The sequence below is a fragment of the Natrix helvetica genome, assembly GCF_964273705.1.
Source record: "Natrix helvetica genome assembly, chromosome: 1".
NCBI lineage: Eukaryota > Metazoa > Chordata > Lepidosauria > Squamata > Natricidae > Natrix > Natrix helvetica.
Window position 1 is genome coordinate 124734297 of NC_138548.1, and position 22064 is coordinate 124756360.

The window sequence follows — 22064 nt, forward strand, 5'->3', positions numbered from 1 at the left end:
ATTTACTTTTTATTTTATTATTAAAGTTTGTTTATTAATTAGAATACTTTTGAAGACTTTTATTTTTCTCAATATCTCAAAAGATATGCGGAAGGGAATCAGCCACGGTCCATTGATCTCAGATTTCCCCAGGGCATTTTTTTTTTCCCTGACAGAGCTCATATGAAACCCAGAAATTATCTGGAGAAAGAGAAATAAATAAATAGATTAGCTGGGTCTTGGATTTCCCTTTCTAGGAAAACCTACCATTGGCAAAGATTTTTTTTTAAAAAAAGCATGAACAGCAACAAGTTGGAAAAGACAATACTGTAAGGGAGTGTCTGGGAATATCTGTGAAAGGCCATAGGTTTCTACTTTCAGCAAAATGCTACAGGAGTCAAACATTTCCACTTTTCATACTTTATAAACATAATGGTATTTTATTGATAGCTCACCATGTGGATTGAAGAAAAGATGCTTACTGCTCAAGATATGTCATATGATGAAGCACGGAATCTGCATAGCAAATGGCTAAAGCATCAGGCTTTTATGGCAGAACTTGCTTCAAACCAAGGGTGGCTAGACAAGCTGGATGAGGTATGTTGCTTTTGTTCCCCCAGATTTGCATTTTTGTGGCTCCTCGTGTTTGTAGAATTTTTGAGATAGGGTTGGAGATCACTATCCTTTTTGTTTATTAATTTTTATTGTAACCCTGTATGTATTTTACTGTTTTTGTAAACTGTTCCGAAGTGCAAATGCAGATCCGTATATAACAGAGTCAAAGAAAAACAAGGAATGATTACTAACTCTACCAAAATAGCTGTCATTAAACAATTATCTCTGGTTTCAAATGTAGGGGGAAATTATCAATGAATGCTAAATCCTTGTAAGTTGTATCATCAAAATTGCCAAGCTGATTTTGCAACCAAGTGAAATATTACAATGTTACATTGATTTTTTTTTCATGCCATTCTATTCCTTAAAATTCAATTGTGTAGTGTAATTACTAAGAACTATTAATACATACCACTAAGTTCAGATAAGTTCAGGCAAATTGGCAAATTAAAGAGCTGCTTCATGTCCGCACCTTTGTAGAGGAGTAGTGGTGAAGCCAAGTGTATAACAAAACATATAGCGTGTCTCTCTTATATTTGAAAACATACTTATAACATTCATACTTTACATTTTCTTTGCACATGCAAAAGGATAGTTTACAGGAATGTTGTGTGTGTATGTTTTCAGACCAGACAAGATATGAGATTACTATGTTACATTCATCCAGTTTTTGTTTAAAACAAAACATGGGTTTATTGTTTGAAACAGGAACAACAGAGAAGTAGAGACTTCCTTACATTGTTCAATTACAGTATATAGTAGCTGCTTAATAATAGGATTTTCCCCACTTCCCCCAAGTAAGGCAGCTCAAATGGAAAAACTTTTGCAAAGAATGGATTAAGCCACCTGTTTCTTTCCACAATCCTAAAACTTGTCAATTTCTCATAAAGCAAGTGAAATATTTTGATGCATTTAATAATATAATGTACAGCAGGTTTAGAAATACAAAATGCTACATCATTTTTGCATGCCCCTCCTCCTCAGTGAGGGGATGTACGTAATTTCAAGAGATTTTATTGGAGCATAGAGATTAGTCATGATCGGAGATATCTCCAGGGGCTTTTCCCGACACTGTATACCACTTTTAAGAAACCACTGCTCTATTTATTGGACAGACTACTTTTACAATCTTTTTTCATTGGCATCATTGCTGTGTTTACATTTTCCTTCAGCTATATGCAAAACCATTGAGTTTCAATCACTGGGTATAAGAGTTCAACCAGCTTTAGCATTATCCAGTACACATTTTGTTTCTCCTCTAGTAGTCTATTACTATTTTAAATGCTTTACTCAATTCAAAATACATTGTGTCCAGTGCTAGTCAACTAAATAGGTCCGTCTACCAAAAATGAGATCCTGCCAACAATGCATTCTTTTCTAAATAGTCACAAATAACTATTTAATAATTTATTACAGAATTTTTCCCACTATTCATATATCAAAGTAGGTGACCTGTAATTATCCAGATCCATCCTTCCCCCTTTTCTGAAAATAAAAGCAATATTTGTCCTTCTTCCATTCTTTGGCACTATGCCCATCTATTACAATTTCTCAAAGATCACAGAAAGAGCTCCAATATGACACTGTAAACTCTTTTTCTCAGATATAATTCATTGTTAGCCATTGTTTAACTTAGGGTTCCTGCTCCTTATTTTGTCAACTGTTTTCCCTTTTTAGGAGAATACCAAAGCAAGATCTGCTATCTCTCCACATATATTACTATCATACTATCTTTTCCCAGCCCATCTTCTTCTTTTTAACTGAAAAAAGCCTTAAGAAGCTCTTTTGTGACTTCTAGCTTCCTTTTAAGTCCCCCTTGCACATTAGCCCATATTTATTTCTGGTAATACTGGGTATTTGGTAGTATAGTTTAAAAAGAATATACGTAAGTAGTGCTCTGCTGGATTGGACCTCTCACTTATCTGGTCCAGCAGTCTGTTCTTTAGTGGCCTACCAATTCAACAAGGAAAGCCGCTGGTCTCCCAGCATAAGGGCTTCAGAGGCAGTCACGCTGCCATCAAAGCATGGATAATTAATCCCCATGGATCTCCATGAGGGTCCCTTCTTGAAGATTGTACCCATCTTTCATTTGGTATACATATCTCTTTTGACTCAAACAGTTCCGTTGAAAGCTCCCTATTAATCCTAAACTGATTTCATAAACTGCCAACTTTTTGCTTGTAAGATTGAAATCTTGTAAGATTGAACAATATTTTAATTTTTTGGAACCTCTCCACAGTTTTGTTGCTTCTGGCCTGAATATTTAATATTTTCTGGACAGGATCTTTCTCTACGTTGACTGAAGTTGGTTTTCTTGAAATCTAGTATGCATGTATAAGTATGTTCCAGTTTGTTTTTTATAGGATCTTGAAGATGACATGGAGATTTCCTCCTAAAATTCCCATTGTTTTAACTCTTCAACCACTTCTCCCCTATTAGTTAGAGCTGATCTAGGAGAGCCAATCCCTTTGCTTCTTCTTTATTCTTACGGAAAATATTCTAGCACTGTGATGTTATCTAGTTTGGGTAATGAAACATCTGCCAGAAAACAACCAAGCTAAGGGAGCATCAAGGACACCTCATTTCAATCCTAACCTACAAACATTTTGCTTTATTGGAAAAATATTCTTTATGAATGCAGTGAAAGCTGCTGGGATCTGGTATCACTGGAAGGATCTTCACCTAGTCTTCAATTTCACTGTCAGTAATAATTATGCTACCACATCACTGTAGACACAGCATTGTTAATTGTCTAGGGAGCATTGTTTGACTACTAGCTATATGTTCTAGCCTATGAAAATGAAAGAGAAAATAAACTGTATTTCTCATCTTCTGTATACCTTTCCCCCAGGAAGGACAACAGTTAGCAAAACAAAAGCCCCAGTATGCAGACATTGTGTCCCAGAAGCTAGAGGCACTTCATCAACATTGGGATATGCTGCAGGCAACCACAGCGGAAAAGGCCCAGCAGCTGTTTGATGCTAACCGCTCTGACCTTTATGCACAGAGCTATGCTGACCTTAGCGCATGGATCAGTGAGATAGAGGAGAAGCTAAAATCTGATGTCCAAGGGAAAGATCTCACAAGTGTTAACATTCTTCTAAAGAACTTGAAAGTAAGTAACAGTCCTCCTAAAGATGATGTCTATGTTTATTGTTGGAAAGCCCTTATGGACTTTTTGCATAAAACAGAAAAAAGTGAACTTAAGGTCTATGGTTTTGACAATTAGCTAGGATAGTTTATGGAAAGAAGAGAATGGCGATTTAACTTCAGAGAGTGAGGTAAATCTACTGTTGAATATATAATTGCTGTAAAGAAGATCAGAAACTACTTCTTTATATCTTATTTCTTTTTTTCCATTTTACTTATATATATACATATATTTCTTTTTGCAGCTTATCTTTTTCTTTTACTTCTTCCATTTTCTTTTTTCCATATTACTTTTTTTAAATTTGCCTTTAAGGTAAAGCTTTCAATAAAATTATATTTAAAGCAAAATTAACAGTCCTCCTAGAGAGACTCTATCTCTCTTGAACTCAGTATCATGTAAGTCAGGCATTTGTAGAACATGTTTGACTTTTTCTCCCAGAGAGGATTTATTTGAAGTGGTGAATAATAGTTACAGAGTAGATATCTCCTGTACTTTGGATCGAAGCTGTTGTGGAATCTAGAAAAAGATTAAGCCTTTTAAAGAAGACATTGATGGGTGCACTGTGTCTGCCCACACCCACTTTGAAGCACCTTTTTGGCTTCAGATCTGAAGTGCAGCAAGTCATCTTCAGTCAATCTCCTGTGGCATTCTAAATGACTGGAGTAAGAGGCATGGCCAAATGTTGTGGTCCACTTGATGGGGGGATTAAGGACAAGAATGGAAAAGGGAAATAACTTTCAGCGAAAGACCTTTATTATTAACCCTCTTGAACAGATCCAAACTGCTAGGAAATGTCTGAAATTTATCCACAGTTTACTGATCGTTGTAGTAAATTTCTGTAATTCCCAGCTGCCTCTCAAATCACTTCTAAACAATTTACCCCTGAAAGCAACATTTGGGGTCTGTTGTTCAAATATTGCCTGGATGGGAAGAGGGATGATATCTGTGTAATGTCTGAGTGATGGAGTTAAGCATATAGATCTCAACAAGACAACAAAATGTGAAGATATCTCATTTCAGCATCTGGATGAGCAAGTCAGCTTGCGGAAGAAAGAGGTGGAAGGCTTGCTTTCTCAGGGCCCTCCAGTCAAGAGAGACTTGGATGAAGTGGACAGCAAGCATGAGATCATTGAAAGGCGATTTCAGGACCTTGCAGAGCCATTGGGTAGGAAGAGGAAAGAACTGGAGATGGCTAAGGCTGGATATCAATTGGACCGGGATTTGGCAGATGAATTGGTGAGTGTTGGCTAGATAGTTACTGGCTTTATTGGTGTCATTTAGAGAGAAGATATCAGAGGATGGTTCACATGGATTAGTTGTTTCATATATTAGGAAAATTGCCTAAGAATCTGTCTTTCATCCTCTCTTGTATACACATTTGATATTTTGGCATGTTACTTTAGTCTTTCTTCTCTAATGCAGCTTTGGGTGCAAGAACGACTCCCTCTTGCTCAATCCACTGACCACGGCACAAATCTTTTGTCAGTCCAGCTACTTACAAAGAAAAACCAGGTGAGCCTCCCTATCATAGTTGGAAGGTTTTTTTTTCTTCACCTAATTCTTCTTTATAACAAAGCAACTGAACTTTTATTATAGTTATGAACATTCAAAAATATATTTTGTCTTTATGGTAATTGTTAACAAAATGAAGCCAACCTTTTCTCTAAAGATCTTTTTCCATACACAACTAATTGTGAACTAAATATCTCCTACCATCTTTACTTTATGGTGCCCCATATTTATCTTCTTCCCCATTCCAGTGCATGTATGAACATTCTTAAATTCTTCTTATATGTACTGGAGTTAAACTAGTGTTTTTCTCTTAAGCTGACAATATCCAATAGCAGCTGCAAAGGATGTCATGTCTGAGGCGCATGACCTCTAAGGCCTGGAACCTTGCTGCCTTTTTTCATTCTCCATCAGGAATACCGAATACAGTTTAATAAAAATGACAACTCTATTCAATTTGTTTCTGATTTCACTCATTCAATTATTTAAACCTGCTCTATTCTTTGCCTAGACCCTGCAGAAAGAAATTATTGGTCATGCCCCACGAATTGAGGAAGTTGTTGATAGAGGGGAGAGCATGTTGGCTAAAGCTGAAGGGGGTGGGGACTTCAGAGACACGGAAGAATGTCTCAATCAGTTAAAGGTTTCCTGGAGCACCTTACAGGAGGAAACCTTGAAGAGGCTGCGGCGCCTAGAAGAAGCCAGTGAGGCTCAGCGATACTATTTAGATGCTGGAGAAGCAGAGGCCTGGATAAGTGAACAGGAACTTTATGTAGGGACAGATGAGAAGCCAAAGGTAAGAGCGCCTCCCATGCCAATGAAATAGTATTTACCAGACAGAAGACCACTCCCAAAGTATGTTGCTTTCTAGGAAAATGACACTCTAACAGTGTTGGTTGGGAAGTAGACCTGTTCATCCCTGGGGATAGTTAAGACCTGCATATCTTATTCTATTGGGACTGTTTTTTTAATCATCAAAAAGCCCTAAGAGAACAAAGCCCTAAGAGAACAAAGATACAGTTTCATTAATTATCCTTTCTCTCTTCTTTTATCTCACTAATGGCAAAAGATACATAACTGGAATCCAGTATGATATTGAATGTCTTTCTGTGTGCATCTGTGCATGTCTCTATATTGTATGATAATTTATAAGAAATTGCTTAACATCCTGCGTAGCAGTTTTTAAAAAAGCAATGTGTGAAGGAGAAAGAAAATTTGTTTCTCTCTTCTCTTGTCTCTCAAGCACAAAGCATTGTAATTTACTTTCCCATGCAAAAGAAGATAGAGCACCATAACCTAGTTGTGACAGAAAAAGTTCCACTTCCTTCAGAATGGAGGTGATTTAATGTTTTCAACAGCATTGATTTCATTTTGCTGTGCTTAAGCTATCTTTTGTTTAGGATAAGAACTACTTACCTTAGTGACATTAGGAATATGTACAATTTGGGAGAAGAAGGGGTAAATTTTTCACAAATTATTAAACTTGATTCAGAAGCAAGTCCACTGGAGCTTACTCCCACTTAAATGCATAACTTATACACTCTTTGGCTACTTTCCACATACCTCCTGACTTCATCTAGTACGTCTTTGGCAGCAATTCTGCATTGTCCTGTTGTTTCTTGCACAGCTGTGCCCCATGAACCGGAGCAGCATCCTTTCCAGCTGACCAATGAGAATAAAAATTTAGAGGGCCTTGGTTATAAGAAGCAGGGAGAAATCTTGTGAGCCAGGAGTTCTTTTCAATGAGAAAAGGAAGATTAAGCTATAAAACTGTACTAGTCTATGTAACCTAAGCCTGTTGAGGAGGACCATGTGGAAAGGGGGTTGATTCTCCTTTGCCTTGTTGTTGGGGAATGGACCTAGGCTTTCCTTCACTGCGAAGATCAATAGATTCAATTACTTAACCATCTCAGGATGAAGAGAGTAGCATTGTGATGCTGAAGAGACACCTTCGCCAGCAGCGATCCATAGAAGAATATGGAAAAAACATCAAACAGCTGGCCAGTCGTGCTCAGAAACTGCTATCTGCTGGCCACCCAGAAGGGTGAGTACTTTTGATAACAGTAACTCCAAAATCTTTGGAATATAATAGCCAGGAGAATCACAATGTATTGCATATGATTGAGTTGAGCTGCCTTTCCTTTTAGGTGACTTGTCTCCAAACTTTGTCTTTGTGGTTTTTCAGAGAAGATATCATCCGATTGCAGGGGCAAGTAGATAAGCAGTATGCAGGATTGAAAGACCTGGCTGAGGAACGCAGACGTAAAGTAGAACATGCATATCACCTGTTCAAACTGAAGCGAGAAGTTGATGATCTGGAGCAGTGGATTGCAGAGAGAGATGTAATCGCATCATCCCCAGAGATGGGTCAAGACCTCGACCATGCCACTGTGAGCAAGCACCGTGAGAATGTCCATTGGGCAGTCAATTGTGGCCATTTTATTTTGAGGTGTAGACCATAGGTTACAAGTGGTGTAGCTTGGCTCTACACCATACCCTGCAATAGCTTGACAGAAAATTGCTGACAGGTGCATTACAATTACCTATATTTCAGTAATTAGAAATGTATATATTACTCATGGGAAAAGTAAAGCTCACAAGCTGTTTCTAGAAGGATTCGTGTTTCTTGAAGCAAAAGCAAGAAAGACATCTGATGAAGGAAATTCTAGACAACAACACCTTTTTGCCATAACAATTTAACAGATATTTAAGATATTATAGAACACTATCTCTAGTGTAGATAGTGTTCTTGAAAAAGTTTCTGTAATAAATCCTACACAGAGTTAATTTATGGTACTAGATTCTGCTGAAACTCTGAAAACTATCAAAGAATCACACCCGTAACACCACCACTATTTCTTTCTAGTGTATGAGTCAAGAAGAATGCAGTTCCATTATAGGGCTAGAATTATTCTCCCAAATACTTCTCTTTCTTGTCAGTATGGCCGATTTTAAAAGGCATTTATTGAGATCTCTCACTTCCCTTATTTTAAAAATGCAGTCTATAAGTATAGGCTTCCAATCCCTAGAGGTACAATAATACATGTCTATAGATCAGGGACGTGCGGTCAGGGGAGGCAGAGCCTCACCTCTCATCATGAAATAATATATAATAATAAATTATAATATATATTTCCTCCCATCCCTTTTACACGGTTCCCACTAAGCTCCGGTAAGGAGAAGAGCTTTGGGGGAGTGAAGAGGAAGAGGAGGGAGGAGGAGGAGGTGCGCGCGTGGGGCGGTGCCAGCTGGGCAACCGGCGGAGGCAGGAGGGTTCTCGGAAGCGCCAATAACCTTCCTGTCTCCGCTGTACTTTGCGCACTCCTCGCGACTGCAATAGACGTCCAGAAGTGGCAGGGGCTGTTGGGCTGGAAGCCCAAACCCCATTAGCCACAAAAGCCGCTTCTGGACGTATATTGCAGTCGCAAGGAGGGCGCGAAGTCCAGCAGAGGCAGGAAGGTTCTCGTCGTTCCCCAGTCGCTTTCGTGGCTTCATCATCAAGACGAAGTCCGGGAGCGCCGACAACATTTCTGCCTCCGTTGGACTTTGTCTTGATGATGTCACTGCAGCTTCCGGGACGGACGGAGGTAGTCAGAGTGGCGCCGACGCAGTCCGGCGGGCGAGCAAACAAGGATCAGGCTGCCTGATCCTCCATCGCTCGCTCGCTCGCTCGCTCTTTCGTCCGCCCGGACCGCCTCAGCGCCGCTCTGGAGGTCTGGCCGCACCCAGCTGCTGCGGTGACGTTCATCAAGACGAAGTGGCTTGGAGGCGAAGTGCTTTTCAGTGCTTTTCTGTGCGTCTGGCGTTTAGGTAGATAGCTGGATGTCTTAAACGCCAGACGCTCAGAAAAGCACTGAAAAGCAGCTGCTGTTGGGGACTGCGGAGCATGAGCCGGCGGAGCACGCTCAGGAAGGCGGGGAATGGGATCATGTGTGCTGGAGGCTGAGGCAGCCTCAGCCTCCAGCACAGGTGGTCCCATTCTCCACCTTCCTGATGACCTCACCAGCCATAAACCTCACTGCACGTCACTGCTATAGATGTAAACAACAAAGCCAAGCTAGGTGCCCACCAGCTTGTTAGATTGTTCCTAATTAATTCAGGACATATTAAATAATTGTTTGAGTCTTCCCTGATCGTAGTTAGATAACTAAACTTAGCAACCATTTCTGCAGGCCAAACCTTTATAAATTCTCTGTGGATTAACAAGATCTTTTTTTTTGATTTGCATTACCATTGTGAAATTTCCTAAAATACCTCTCTCAAGTCTTGTGAAATGGCTATTAATGAGGAATAGATCATTTTCAATGTGGCCCACTGTGATGCACCCAAAATATTATTTCTTAATGCTTGCACAAAACTTACCCAAGTATTATCATGGTGATACTGTTTCGCCTTTGAGAAATCTTTGAAGCTGCTTTTGCTTCAAAAGATTCTGTACTGACATTTGTCCTAGCTACCTATTGACTAAATGTTTTGGATTTCGTATTAAAGGGACAAAGAAAATAAAGAGAATGATTGAAGTTAATTTGTGTTAAAATGTACATGCAGTACACTTGGTAACATTTTTGTTTATATATATATTTAAAGCAACTCTAGGCAGCCTACAATACCATAAATAATAGAATAAAACAATTACAGGATTAAAGCATTAGAATGTCAGACATTAAAAGTCAAAACATTAAAATTAATATTAAAATTGAAATGTTTATACTAAACCCTTGAAAAAAATTGACTGTGTCAAAAGGGTGGTGCACTCTGTAAAACCTTGGGCAGCACATTGCCTCATTTAGAATAATTCTGCCTGTGGTGGGCATGATTATATGTATACTATTTCAATGTTGCCTAATAAAGTTATGTACAAAGAAAATAGCCAATATTTAAGAAGAGAAAGTGAGAAGCAGCATTTTTAAGGTACTCCTATGTTTAAATTTGGGATAAAAGCAGATCTGATAGCAAAAAAACCAAAGATTTTTTAAAAAATTCTGTATCACCAGGCAAAAGTTTTGCCATTTTTGGCTGAAGGATGAAAGGTATTGAACAATATTTTGTTCATTCTGGTTTTGTTTCTTGACTAGCTGCTACGGGAAAAGTTCCGTGAATTCGCCCGAGAAACAGGAAACCTGGGACAGGAATGGGTGAACAATGTCACTCACCGAACTGATCAGCTGATTGATATCCACCCAGAAGCTGCCACGATTGCAGAGTGGAGGGATGGTTTGAACGAGAGCTGGGCTGACCTGCTTGAGTTGATTGACACCAGAATGCAGTTGTTGACAGCTTCCTATGATCTGCATAAGTTCTTTTATGATGGTAGTGAGATCCAGGTTCTTATTGAAGAGAAGCACAAGGAGCTGCCTGAGGAGTTAGGCCGAGATGTCAATACAGCGGAGTCCTTCCACAGGATGCACAAAGCCTTTGAGAGAGATATTGACCTGTTGGGAGTGCAGGTAACCTCTTAGCTTCTTAAAAATATGTGGAGCCATCTGGTGATATCCTCTCTCATTTGATGGCTGGGCTGAGGTGGCCAATTTACTGGGAGCTTGTGAGATCTAACCAGAAGCCAATAAACTGTATGAATGTACTTAACCTAATTGAGACTACTTACCCCTGAAAGCTTTTTAGTCTATGAAGTTAGATTTTGCCAGAATCTTTTGAAACCAATACCAGAAGAAATTATTCTCCTGAAGTAGCAGAATTACAGTACATTATCCACATCAAATTTATTTTAACATTTTCATTATCCAGTGAAAAGGACAGATGCATTCCCATTTTTAATGTTAGAAAGTGGGTTTGAGAAACAGTTATATTCCCGGCCTTAGCTTGCTATGGAGCACATGTCACTGTGATTCCTTGTCTCCATAAGAAGTATTCTCTGCTCTGGCAGGTTCAGCATTTTCAGAAGGTGGCAGCACGCTTGCTGGCAGCCTATGCTGGAGAAAAGGCCATGGCCATCCAGAAGCAAGAACAGGAGGTGGTAAAAGTTTGGAAGGCCTTGCTGGAGGCTTGCGAGGGCAGGCGGGCTCAATTAGTTGATACAGCTGAGAAATTCCGCTTCTTCAGCATGGTGCGAGACCTCATGTCCTGGATGGAAAGTGTGATCCGGCAGATTGATACCCAGGAGAAGCCCAGGTGATCCCCTCCTTTTGTTCCTTTTTTTTTGCCTAGTCCCTGGAAAGCATAATGGGTCAGTGGGACTCTCAGCAATGCTTCTCAATTTATATTCAGAGATGTAAAATATTACCTCTAAAATCATCCTGATGTTTTGTTTCCTCATTAAGAATTGTTTGTTCTTAATTTAAGGGATGTGTCATCTGTGGAATTGTTGATGAAATACCATCAGGACATAAAGTCTGAGATAGCCACTAGGGATAAAAGTTTCACTGTCTGCATTGATCTTGGGAAAACTTTACTGCAGCGCAAGCTCCATGATGCAGCTGAGGTGAGTGTTCTCCATAGCAGGCTTTACAACAGATTTAAGCATCTGCTTTGTTTAGAGCACAGTAAAGTGCTGTCCCATTTAGATTTTAAAACCGTAAGTAACTGGAAATGAGATAATTCTTTCTCCATTCTTGATTCTCAGAATCTTGTAAGAACTTAGTTTTGAATGAAAAGAGAGACATATATTTATATGTTGAACTGCAAACTAGGGCATGCAAAACTTTGCTAGACCAATTCTTGAATACAACTCATCTGTCTGGAACCCGCACTGAATACCAGACATAAATACAATCGAATGAGTCCAGAGATATTTCACAAGAAGAGTCCTCCCCTCCTCTGCTTGCAACAGAATACTTTATGCCACCTGACTTGAAATTTTGGGCATAAACAACTTAGAACTTTGCAGTCTCCGATCTGACCTAAATGTAGTACATAAAATTATATGCTACAATGTCCTACCAGTCAATGAATATTTCAGCTTCAACCACAATAACACACGAGCTCACAATAGATACAAACTTATGGTAAATTGCTCCAAACAGAAAATATGACGGAGACAGGAGCTGATGTTGCAACGACACTACGTGCGAGCTCCGAGCTCTGAGATCGCAGTCGATACTTTGGCCGCTGTACGGTCCTTTTGGACCTAAACCGTCTCGAAGAGATGGTGAAAGGGAAGAGTACATCTTGCTGATCTCAGGGACATCGCAAAGTCCCTGATTGATTCAAGAGAATCTCTTCTTGCCAGCGACAGAAGCGCAACCAAAAGCTGCTGAAGTTGGGACAGCTCTGGAACAGGAGGAAAACGGAAAGAGAAAGTGTGTCCATCTGGTGAGGAAATCTTATTGTTATAAAAGAGACTGCCCCCCAAAAAATTAAAGCTAAATTAAAGAAGAAAATAAGTGTCGAAATTAAACTACATTGGACTGTGTTATCCTTTTTTAATTTAATTTTATGAATGGAATTTTTTCAAATATTTCCTATTTTTTTAAGTGAACAGATTAATTTTTCTTCTTCTATTTCTTTTTTTACCTATGGATTAAAATCTTTTTCTTTATTTTTATAATACTGGTTTGGATGGGTTTTTTTTCTATTTTGCTTCACTTAAGAATTTGTTTCTTTTAAGTTTGGAATATAAAGAAGATATAAAAGGAATTCAAAGAGGGTTGTAATATCAGAGGGAAAGGGAGTAACATGGCCACTTGGAGGCTGGAGGCTTGAGTCCTGGAAACATTGCGTTTTTTTTTTTTGCTTTGTTCACTTTGAGTTTGCACTTCAAGGTTCTTCAGCTTGTTTATAGAGAGTGATAAAGAGAAGAGCATGGGTTGTTTATACAGGTGCACTTTGGGAGCTTCATTGGCAGCTGGATAGAAGTGAAAACAAAGCCTTGTTTTGAAAGATTATAAATGAACTTGCATCAAATCTAATAAAAAGTTTTTGAATGCTAGAGTGGCAGTGTTTATCAGTTGGAAGAATGGCACAACATCAAAAAGAAACCTTAACATTGCAGAAGATTATGGTTAAAATTCAAAAATTATTAGAAATAACAGAGACAATTGAGAAGAGATTGGAAAACATAGATTGTAAAACACTAAAATTTGATGGAAAAATTGAAGATGTTAATCAAATGGAAGAAGTGGAAGCTAGAGTCCTAAAAACTGAAGGGGAAAAATGAACAAAGAGACAGAATAATTGTTGATACCAACAGTGAACTGAGCATGGTTGGAAAACGTGGAATATGGAAAGGGGAGATAGATGGACAGGAGCTCTATCCCAGATTTCAAGGTATAGAAGAAGAAAAAAGAAGAATTGATGGATCTAAGGAGAGAAACTTTGTCAGAAGCACTATTGATAACCAAGGATAAGGTGATTAAAGAAGCAAATAGAGGCTTTTGAGATTATATAAGATATGCAACAAGCAACAAGTTGCGAAGAGAAGTCCATACAAATCTTATTAAGGAAACATCCAGAAGACTATTCCCACAAATGGCAAAAGACATAAGACTGCAATATTACTGAAAAGACACAGGTTGATATATGAAAACTTATAATAAAAAATTAGTTAAATTTAGAGCATTATATAAAAAATAAAGTGATAATGGATATAAGATAAATAATTGATAATGATAACAATGTATGCATATGTATTGGTTTGATAAGAGGAAATTTGATATAAATTGCAAATGGTGACTACTAAAAGAAGTTTAGAAATTCTGTTATGTATGAAAGCTTATAATAAAAAAGTCAAATTTAGTTAAAAATAATGTATATATATGTACTGGTTTGATAAAAGGAAATTGGATATAAATTGTAAACAGTGATTAAGAAAGGAGGTCTAGAAATTTTGTTATTAAATATAATCAATTTTTTATTTAGAACATGTCAGAAAGATGTAATCTTACTGGATGATAATGGAAACAGTTAACGGAATGCCATTATGTGGTTTTTCTTTAAATTTTGGAATATTTTATATAAAAGGATGTTAAAATAATTATAGTCAAATGAAGGTTGAGGTATGATGATAGTAATATATATAAATATATTTGATTTAAAATAGATAACTTGATATGAATTATAAGTGATGACTGTGAAAGGGATGCACGAAAGTTTTTTGTAACCAATTGACACACTTTCTACAATTTGTAATGGAAGACGGTTTTGTGGTGTTTTTTGTGTTTTGTTTGTCTGTGTTTATTCAAAAATAAAAAATTCTTAAAAAAAGAAAAAGAAAATATGACTTCAGTAACAGAGTTTTCAATGCCTGGAATGCACTACCTGACAGTGTGATTTCTTCCCCAAACCCCAAAACTTTAACCTTAAACTGCCAACTGTTGAGCTCACCCCATTCCTAAGAGGTCTTTAAGGGGCGTGCGTAAGCCTAATATTCCCTTATATTCGTATTCATTTCATGTATTCATAATCATGTTTATACATATATGTTATCTAATTGATGCTTGGCGAAATAAAATAAATAAATATTTTTTTGGTTTGTTAGTGATACACACTAAGAAAACTGGTTGAGCTCCAAATTCACCTTAAAGATAGAAAAAAAAAAAAAACTAAGAAGAGTCTCCTTCAGTTACCAAAGGTGGCTGTCTCGTGCTTTTGCCTAGTACTCAAACAAATGAGGGAGCAAAATAACAAAATCTACTTTTACACATCAGATTGCCTCTCTTAAAACGTATCATTTAAAGGATGCAAATGGGCAGGCTTTGCTTGTTATGTTATTCTCTCAGCCATCCTTGAGAGTGGAGATAAGCCTGCTTAGTGAGAATGTATTTGGAAGGCATTGAGCTTGAACAGATGAGAAAGTTCAGTATTCTTACTTCGTTCTTGACCATTGAAGCTGCACTACTTAAAGAGGAACATAAACAGAGGAGCACACTTTCCAAAAATAGGCTTGCTGCTATGATGCACGGCTTACATCTTAGTTTTTCACTTGTATTTTGTTTGTGATTTTGATTGTACTTTATACTTCAATTTAATTGAGAGTATCACATCAATTTAAAGTATAGTTGAAGCATCTCTCGGCATAAAGATTCTACACAACGGCTTCATTATATGACAATTGAATTTGTCTCTGATTTATTGCACACTATCTGGGCACAATCCTCTACAAAATAACCTACTGTGGTCTTAAAGCGTTTTTATAATATTGTCATGAATAAACCAAATGGAGCTTCTTTTTCAATAGGAAAAGCAAAATGAAATGGAAGCAAATAAGACAAAATGTAAAAAAAAAATAGGCTGTTAATCCACACCAAAAAATGCATGCTTTTCCTCCTTTTCTTTTTAGATAAAAGAGAAGTTGCTACAACTGACAGAGAAGAGAAGGGAGATGATGGAAAAGTGGGATAGACGCTGGGACTGGCTTCGCTTGTGTGAGTACTGCACAAAGTGGCTCATTCTTTGCACTGGCTATAAACTGTTCTGTGCAAATGGAATTATCTCTCTATAGAAATGAATTTCCAGATCTCCTAATAATTCTAAGTAAGGGAGATTTATCTCTGCCTTCATCTGAAGGTCCTGAATATATATAATGTTCCTTTTTGCTTGTTTGTTTTTCCTACAACAGTGCTAGAGGTGTGTCAGTTTTCCAGAGATGCTTCAGTGGCTGAGGCCTGGCTCGTTGCCCAGGAACCTTACCTGTTTAGTGGTGATTATGGTCAAACTGTGGAAGGTGTAGAGAAACTGTTGAAAAGGCATGAAGCGTTTGAGAAATCCACATCAACATGGGAGGAACGTTTTGCTGCATTAGAACGTCTTACAACAGTAAGTCATCTATGAGAGGAAGTTCTCCCTCTATTTTTGGAAGTTCTTTGCCTTTGGGATTGTAGGGTGGATCAGACTAGTTCATGCAGCTCCTCTCATTATTCCAGCTTCCTGGAAGTAGCAGAACAGGAAACTCTGGGATAGAATTTTTGGGGATTAATATGAAACTTAACTTGCTTGATGGCACTGATGGGTGCAAAGATGTTTTAACCTTAGGGTTAAAGGTAGGTAGGGAAGGTGAACTGATATATAGAATCATGTATCATATTGGAAGGCCATGACTGGAGTAGAAGGAACTGATAATAGTCCCTCATGTCCTTATCATCTAATCATTGTGTGTTTACAGTATATAACACTTAAAATGATTTGAAAATAAAATAATACAGAAGCTGATATCCAAACAGATTAATAAAGCATACAATGCATATTAAATATTCCCATAAGTGGTCTGCCAGCCATCCTAGCCCATGTTTTAAAGACTTTTTGAAGGATGGATGGATGGATGGATAGATAGGCCAATTGATCTTTGAGCAAATGTCATTCATTTCATCCTCTCATGAAGTGCTGGAGAAGTGATATGAATAAGTCGGAGATAACCTTGGAGAAACTAAGGAACAAAAGTTATGAAAGTGTGTTTTTAATTCAGGAAACAAAATATTAGCAAGAAATTCAAACTCACCCTACTTTAATTCCTAGGGGCAAAAGAGAGAAAGAAAACACAGACATTCAAGATCCTGTATGAATTCTTGTTGAATCTGTTTTCTGACTGGGTTTGCCTCAAAGGGCTAACACAATGTCCCCTCAAATGGTACATCTTGCCCCTTAAAATGGGATCAGTTGCCTCCCTCCTTATCTTTTGGAAACCTGCAAAAGTTTAGTTGTTTCTTTATTAGAATGTCTAGGTGATTGGTATAGATGTATAGATATTTGTTTTGTTCTGTAACTGTTATAACTCTGTTATAAATTATACCGGCTTTATTATTAGTTTCGTAATGATGTTATATTACAAGACTTGTTAGCAGCCTTGACTAGAGCTAGATAAAAGTAGTGTAAGAAACAAATGATTTTTATAGAAAACACATAATTGAAATACTGGAGTTAACAATAATAATAATTTTTTAAACATAATTTGTCCTTATTTAATAAAATTGATGATAGTCACTATGGGAAATATATAAGGCTCTACAATACAAAGCAAGGAAGTTGATAGGGTCAGATTGAAGGTCAAATATATAGCAAAAGTAATAGCACTTAGACTTTCACAGTGCTTTACAGCCCTCTCTAAGCGGTTTACAGAGTCAGCATATCCCCCCCCCCCCAACAATCTGAGTCCTCCCATAGTAATTAAAAGAAAAAGAATGGGCAACAGAGGTGAACACTACATGAAAATGCTGATTCTCTTAAAAGCTGCTATAAGGAGTCTATATTTGTTTAACCCACTGAAGATAGTTTGTTTTGCACGCAGCTTGAACTACTAAGGAAGAGAAAAATTTCAGAGGAGTCTTCACAGCACAAAATAGCTAAGACTACGGACCTGGAATTTGATTTTGAGTTAGAGCCAGAATGTGAGATCAGGTAAGTTTCCTAGAGATGAGCTGCAGAGTAATCAGCTGCATTTTCATAATTAGTAATAAGATTTTAAAATTATAGTACACAGTACATTTCTTACAATCCATGCAATATATTTGTTATCTATCTCTAGCAAATGTAACCACTCAATACTGTACAGTTGGAGCCATTACTGTTTCCCAAAATTAAAACATGCTTATAATATATAGATTTTGAAAATACAGCAAAAATAATTATTTTCAGTCTATCCTTGATCTTTTTTGTCTAGTCTGGAAAACAAAACTACAATATGTTTTAAACCATGCTCTAGCCTGATATCCATTCCTTCTCCAAAAAGTATGTTTTGGATAGATGGGAAATCTCTAATCTTCTCTATGATAGTGACGGGTTTAAAATGGAAGAAAAGATTGTCTCTTCTGTAATTATGAGGATTTTCTTTTCCTAGTGTCCTGTAGTTTTTTTTAAATTAATTATTTGGACAATTGCTCTCTTTTAAAACAAGTTCCACTGCTCATTACATAAAGACATTTTTATATCACTCCTTTTTTTCTTTCTGTAATTTTGCTCATGGTTTTGATTGAGTTCTAGATCTTACATGCAATTATAAATGTTTCTTACATAATTAAAAGTTTATACTCCATAAATTTATTTTACTATAGGTAGTCCTTGACTTATTATCACAAAATAAGTCCAAAACTTCCATTGCTAAACAAGACAGTTGTTAAGTGAGTTGTGACACTTTTTACACCCTTTTTTTACTGCAGTTGTTAAGTGAATCACTGCAGTTGTTAAATGAGTCATGCCGTTAGGTGAAACTTCAACTTCCCCCATTGACGTTCCTTGTTGGAAGCCAGCTGGGAAGATTACAAATGATGATCAGGTGACCCTGGGACAGTGCAACTGTCAATAAATACATGCTTGTTGCCAAGTGCTTGAATTTTGATCATGTGACCATGGTGTGTGTGTGCTGCAACAAATGTAAGTGCGAAAACTGGTCATAAGTCATTTTTTTTCATGCTGTTGTGTAACTTCAAACGATCGCTAAATGAATGATTGTAAGTGGAAAACTACCTGTATGTTAGAATTACAGTATATGGATGTTTAATTACTTTTTATTTATAGCAGGCACCAACATTTTCAACATCAGATGTCATTATGAAAAAAGAAATTAAGTCAATTATACCGTTTCAGTTTTAACATTTACTTAGAATGCACTTTTGTTTGCTGTAGGCCTATTGAAAAGGATGGGAAGAAGGAACTAAGCTTAGAAGATGCCCTTTCCCATGCTGCAGAAGATTCATCACTGGTCAGTTACCAGTTTTAAGTTTATCCTTCCTAGAAAATTCAGCAGCTTAATGCAGCCTTTCATATTTATGTTGTATTGTTTTACCATCTGCACTTTTCAAATGGTGAAATGCCAATGTGTTTCCCGTTTGAGCAAGAATTGATAACTTTAAATGTATTTCACAGTGATATTAATTTATTTGAGGGCAAATACATAGATGAGCAGAAAAATCCAAAGAGGAGAAAAAAGGGACAGCAGAATAATCATTTCCCAGCGTTGTTAGGCTGTTCTCATGCTGATAAGGCACAACGTATGGGAGGAAATCTTTTCTTCCATTTGGGGAGTAGAAGATGTTCAGCTTTTAAAATAAAGGTGGTTTTTTTTGAAGATTGCCCCCTAGTGCAGTTTTTCTCCTCTTCCTGAGTGTAAGTTAGGAAAATGGGAGGGCTGTGATCTTGAATCACCGAGTCTAGCCTTTAGTTTTGTCTTCTGGACTAGATGCGAATGAGTTGTCAAAGCCAGGGAGAAGGTCACCTAGGAGCTGAAAGGCACCGAGGTCCTACTGTGTTTTCCCCAAAACAAGACAGGGTCTTATTTTCTTTTGACCCCCCTGAAATAAGCGCTTGGCTCAGGGAGGTCTTATTATTTTTGAGGTGCAAGAGGCCCTTAACCTTGGTCCGTGGCCCACGGATCCGCTGATCCAGAGACGGCAGAAGTTCTGTCTCTGTTTCTGGCGCACTCTTGCCAGCCCTAGCATCGCTGGGCCTGTTGCTATTTATTGAGGCTGCCATTAAGAGAAGGGGCGCAGTAGCTAGGTTTTGTGGGAGCGGCCTCTGCAAGGCCATTTTGCATGGAAGGCAGGTGCATATGGGGCACATAGAGCATGTTCCCCCTCTCCCCCCCCTCCCCAGGAAATGGTGGGGATCGGCTGCACGTGCAGTTAAATATTTTAGGGGAGGACTTCTTTTCGGGGGAGGGCTTATTTTAACGCATGTGCTCAAAAGCCTGACTGGGCTTATTATTTGGGGAGGTCTTATTTTCAGGGAAACAGGGCACCAGACTGGAGTGGCCAGCAGCCTTCTTTTCCTACTTTCAATTGTGAGCGAATTGAGCAGAGACCAGACCAAATGATGCCTTCCAAGACCGTGGCATGGTTCCCTATCACCTGCTGTTGGCAGCACTCTTTATGAGCCTTTGTGGCAGGAGAGCAGAAGCTGTTGTATGGTCATTTTCCTTTTTTTGCCATTTACCCTCAGCTGGCAAAGCCCGAAAAGGTTCTACAGTACTTACACACTTCTTCTGCAGCATGGTGCAGAAACAGATTCCAAGGTTGGGGATTCCTCTCTGCAAGCACTGCATTATGCTGCACTGCATTATGAGACCTTTCCTAGCTATAGCCTTATACTAGACAGCTGTCTTTCCCAACTATTGAATGACAGAACTTTTTACTCATCTGAATTGGCAGAAAAGGGTATCAGCCTCATATACAGCTCCCACTGACACTCTCTATCCTGATTCTGTTGTTTAAATTTTCAAGTCCATCCAAGGTACAAAAGCCTAACAGATTGTATACATCTTAAGGTGCTGCCTTTGGATAGTGACAAAGTGACAAAGTGAGGACTAACATTTTATCACAGTATAGCTGAGAATGGCTTAAGACTAGAGTGTCTGGCTGATAGATTGGGGAAAAGATTAAGACAATTACAAAGAACCCTGTTTATGCAATGGTTAATGGAGGTGGGGAAAGACCCATTGTGCCTGGTATAGCCTAGGGACCTTTGAATTTTGTTCCTTAGTCCAAAGGTGATTATTATTATTTTAAAATCTATATTGTTGTCTTTTAAAATCTGAAATGTCATTTATTTAAAATTCTTTAATGTGTGCATTTGCTACCATCCTTTCTAGCTCTTGTGTTAGTACAGTTTTTATATCATTATCTCTTTTGTAATTAGAATCTTCAATAAGACATTGTGTTTTTTATAATCATCATAAGTTTTTATCCTTTAGTCCTTTTCATAAGTTGGGAGGGAAAATCCCATTATTTTAAAGAATTTTTCAGCCAGTGGAAGATTCTGTTAAAGGAAGAGATTCTTCTGTATACACTCATAGTAAACTTCAGTATTCCCCAGGAATGTACCTTCTGGGGTCCCAGGGAGCTGTTGGGAAGAAAATATAAATATAGTCTCTCCTTTTCTTCTGTTATCCATAGGTTCAGTTGGAAAGGCACAACTGCATTTAACTGATGTTTGCTGAGAAGCAAACATTTTCTATTGTCCAAGTCAGAACATTTAACATCTACATAAAACCATAAATTACAATATGTATAGAATTAGAGTTCTTGACATATCTTTCAGACTCCTTTGCAGGGGTATTCTGGAGATCCTGTTGCATTATCAGTTTTGCATGCCAACATCCTTAACCAACAGCTTCAAAGCTATGTGTCACATTTATCTACAGATGTAATATTTGATAGTTATTAGGAACTTACTCTGGAATTCCTCAGTGTAACTATCAAAAGAAGAATATATCCATTCTTAATTGAATCAGTGATTGCTTTCTTTAGAGTAATTCTTGAGAGACTTTCCTCTTTGCAGGCCCGAAGACTTGGCTTCGAAGTAATTTTATTTAGCCCAGTTGTATCAAATGAATGAATGCAGAGATATTCCTCACTTGATCTTCCTGCTGATCCTGTTAATTTTTCCTGTTTCTTTCCCACAGTTTTGAAGGCTTTATGGATCACAAATTGAAACTTTAACTGGAAAATTCCTTGCAGCCAGAAGAAAGGGGTTTTATTTTTTTATACATTTGGAAAATCATTTGTAAAAGGTCTATAGTGTGTAAGGACTTTGAATCAAATGAAATACCCCATCAAAATATTTTATAATTATTTTTACTTGCTTAATTGTTTTTTACTTGCTTTCTCTCCTTTCTAAATTTTATTTAACAGTCAAGATAGGCTTTTGAGTTCTCAACATGGAAATCTTAAAATAAAAGATACTCAGGAGTTTATAACAACGGGCATTGTTTTGGAGATACCCTGTTTCCCTGAAAATAAGATCTCCCCTGATAATAAGCCCAATCTGGCTTTTGAGCACATGTGCTAAAATAAACCCTCACCCAAAATAAGCCCTCACCTAAAATATTTAAGAGCAACAGGGCCCCATCATTTCCTGGGGGAGAAAAGGGAGGAACATGCCCCACATGCACCCGCCATTCACGCGGAATGGCCTCACGGAGACCGCTCCC

At 37.8% G+C, this 22064-nt stretch overlaps 1 protein-coding gene across 9 annotated transcripts in view; it reads left to right on the forward strand.

Moving 5' to 3' along the window:
* SPTB (spectrin beta, erythrocytic) overlaps window positions 1-22064 on the forward strand; it is a 138792-nt gene that overhangs the window by 90661 nt on the left and 26067 nt on the right. For 8 of the 9 annotated variants that reach the window (XM_081954310.1, XM_081954308.1, XM_081954312.1 and 5 more), the window contains 14 exons: window positions 430-576; window positions 3446-3709; window positions 4766-4981; window positions 5168-5257; window positions 5766-6050; window positions 7168-7298; window positions 7440-7644; window positions 10330-10701; window positions 11139-11383; window positions 11555-11693; window positions 15489-15573; window positions 15768-15964; window positions 17430-17539; window positions 18764-18839. In XM_081954310.1, coding sequence (XP_081810436.1) covers window positions 430-576; window positions 3446-3709; window positions 4766-4981; window positions 5168-5257; window positions 5766-6050; window positions 7168-7298; window positions 7440-7644; window positions 10330-10701; window positions 11139-11383; window positions 11555-11693; window positions 15489-15573; window positions 15768-15964; window positions 17430-17539; window positions 18764-18839 — 2562 coding nt within the window. Of the gene's footprint in view, window positions 1-429; window positions 577-3445; window positions 3710-4765; window positions 4982-5167; window positions 5258-5765; window positions 6051-7167; window positions 7299-7439; window positions 7645-10329; window positions 10702-11138; window positions 11384-11554; window positions 11694-15488; window positions 15574-15767; window positions 15965-17429; window positions 17540-18763; window positions 18840-21536; window positions 21695-22064 lie in introns of those variants that run through there. The other variant, XM_081954314.1, reaches the window with a different exon arrangement.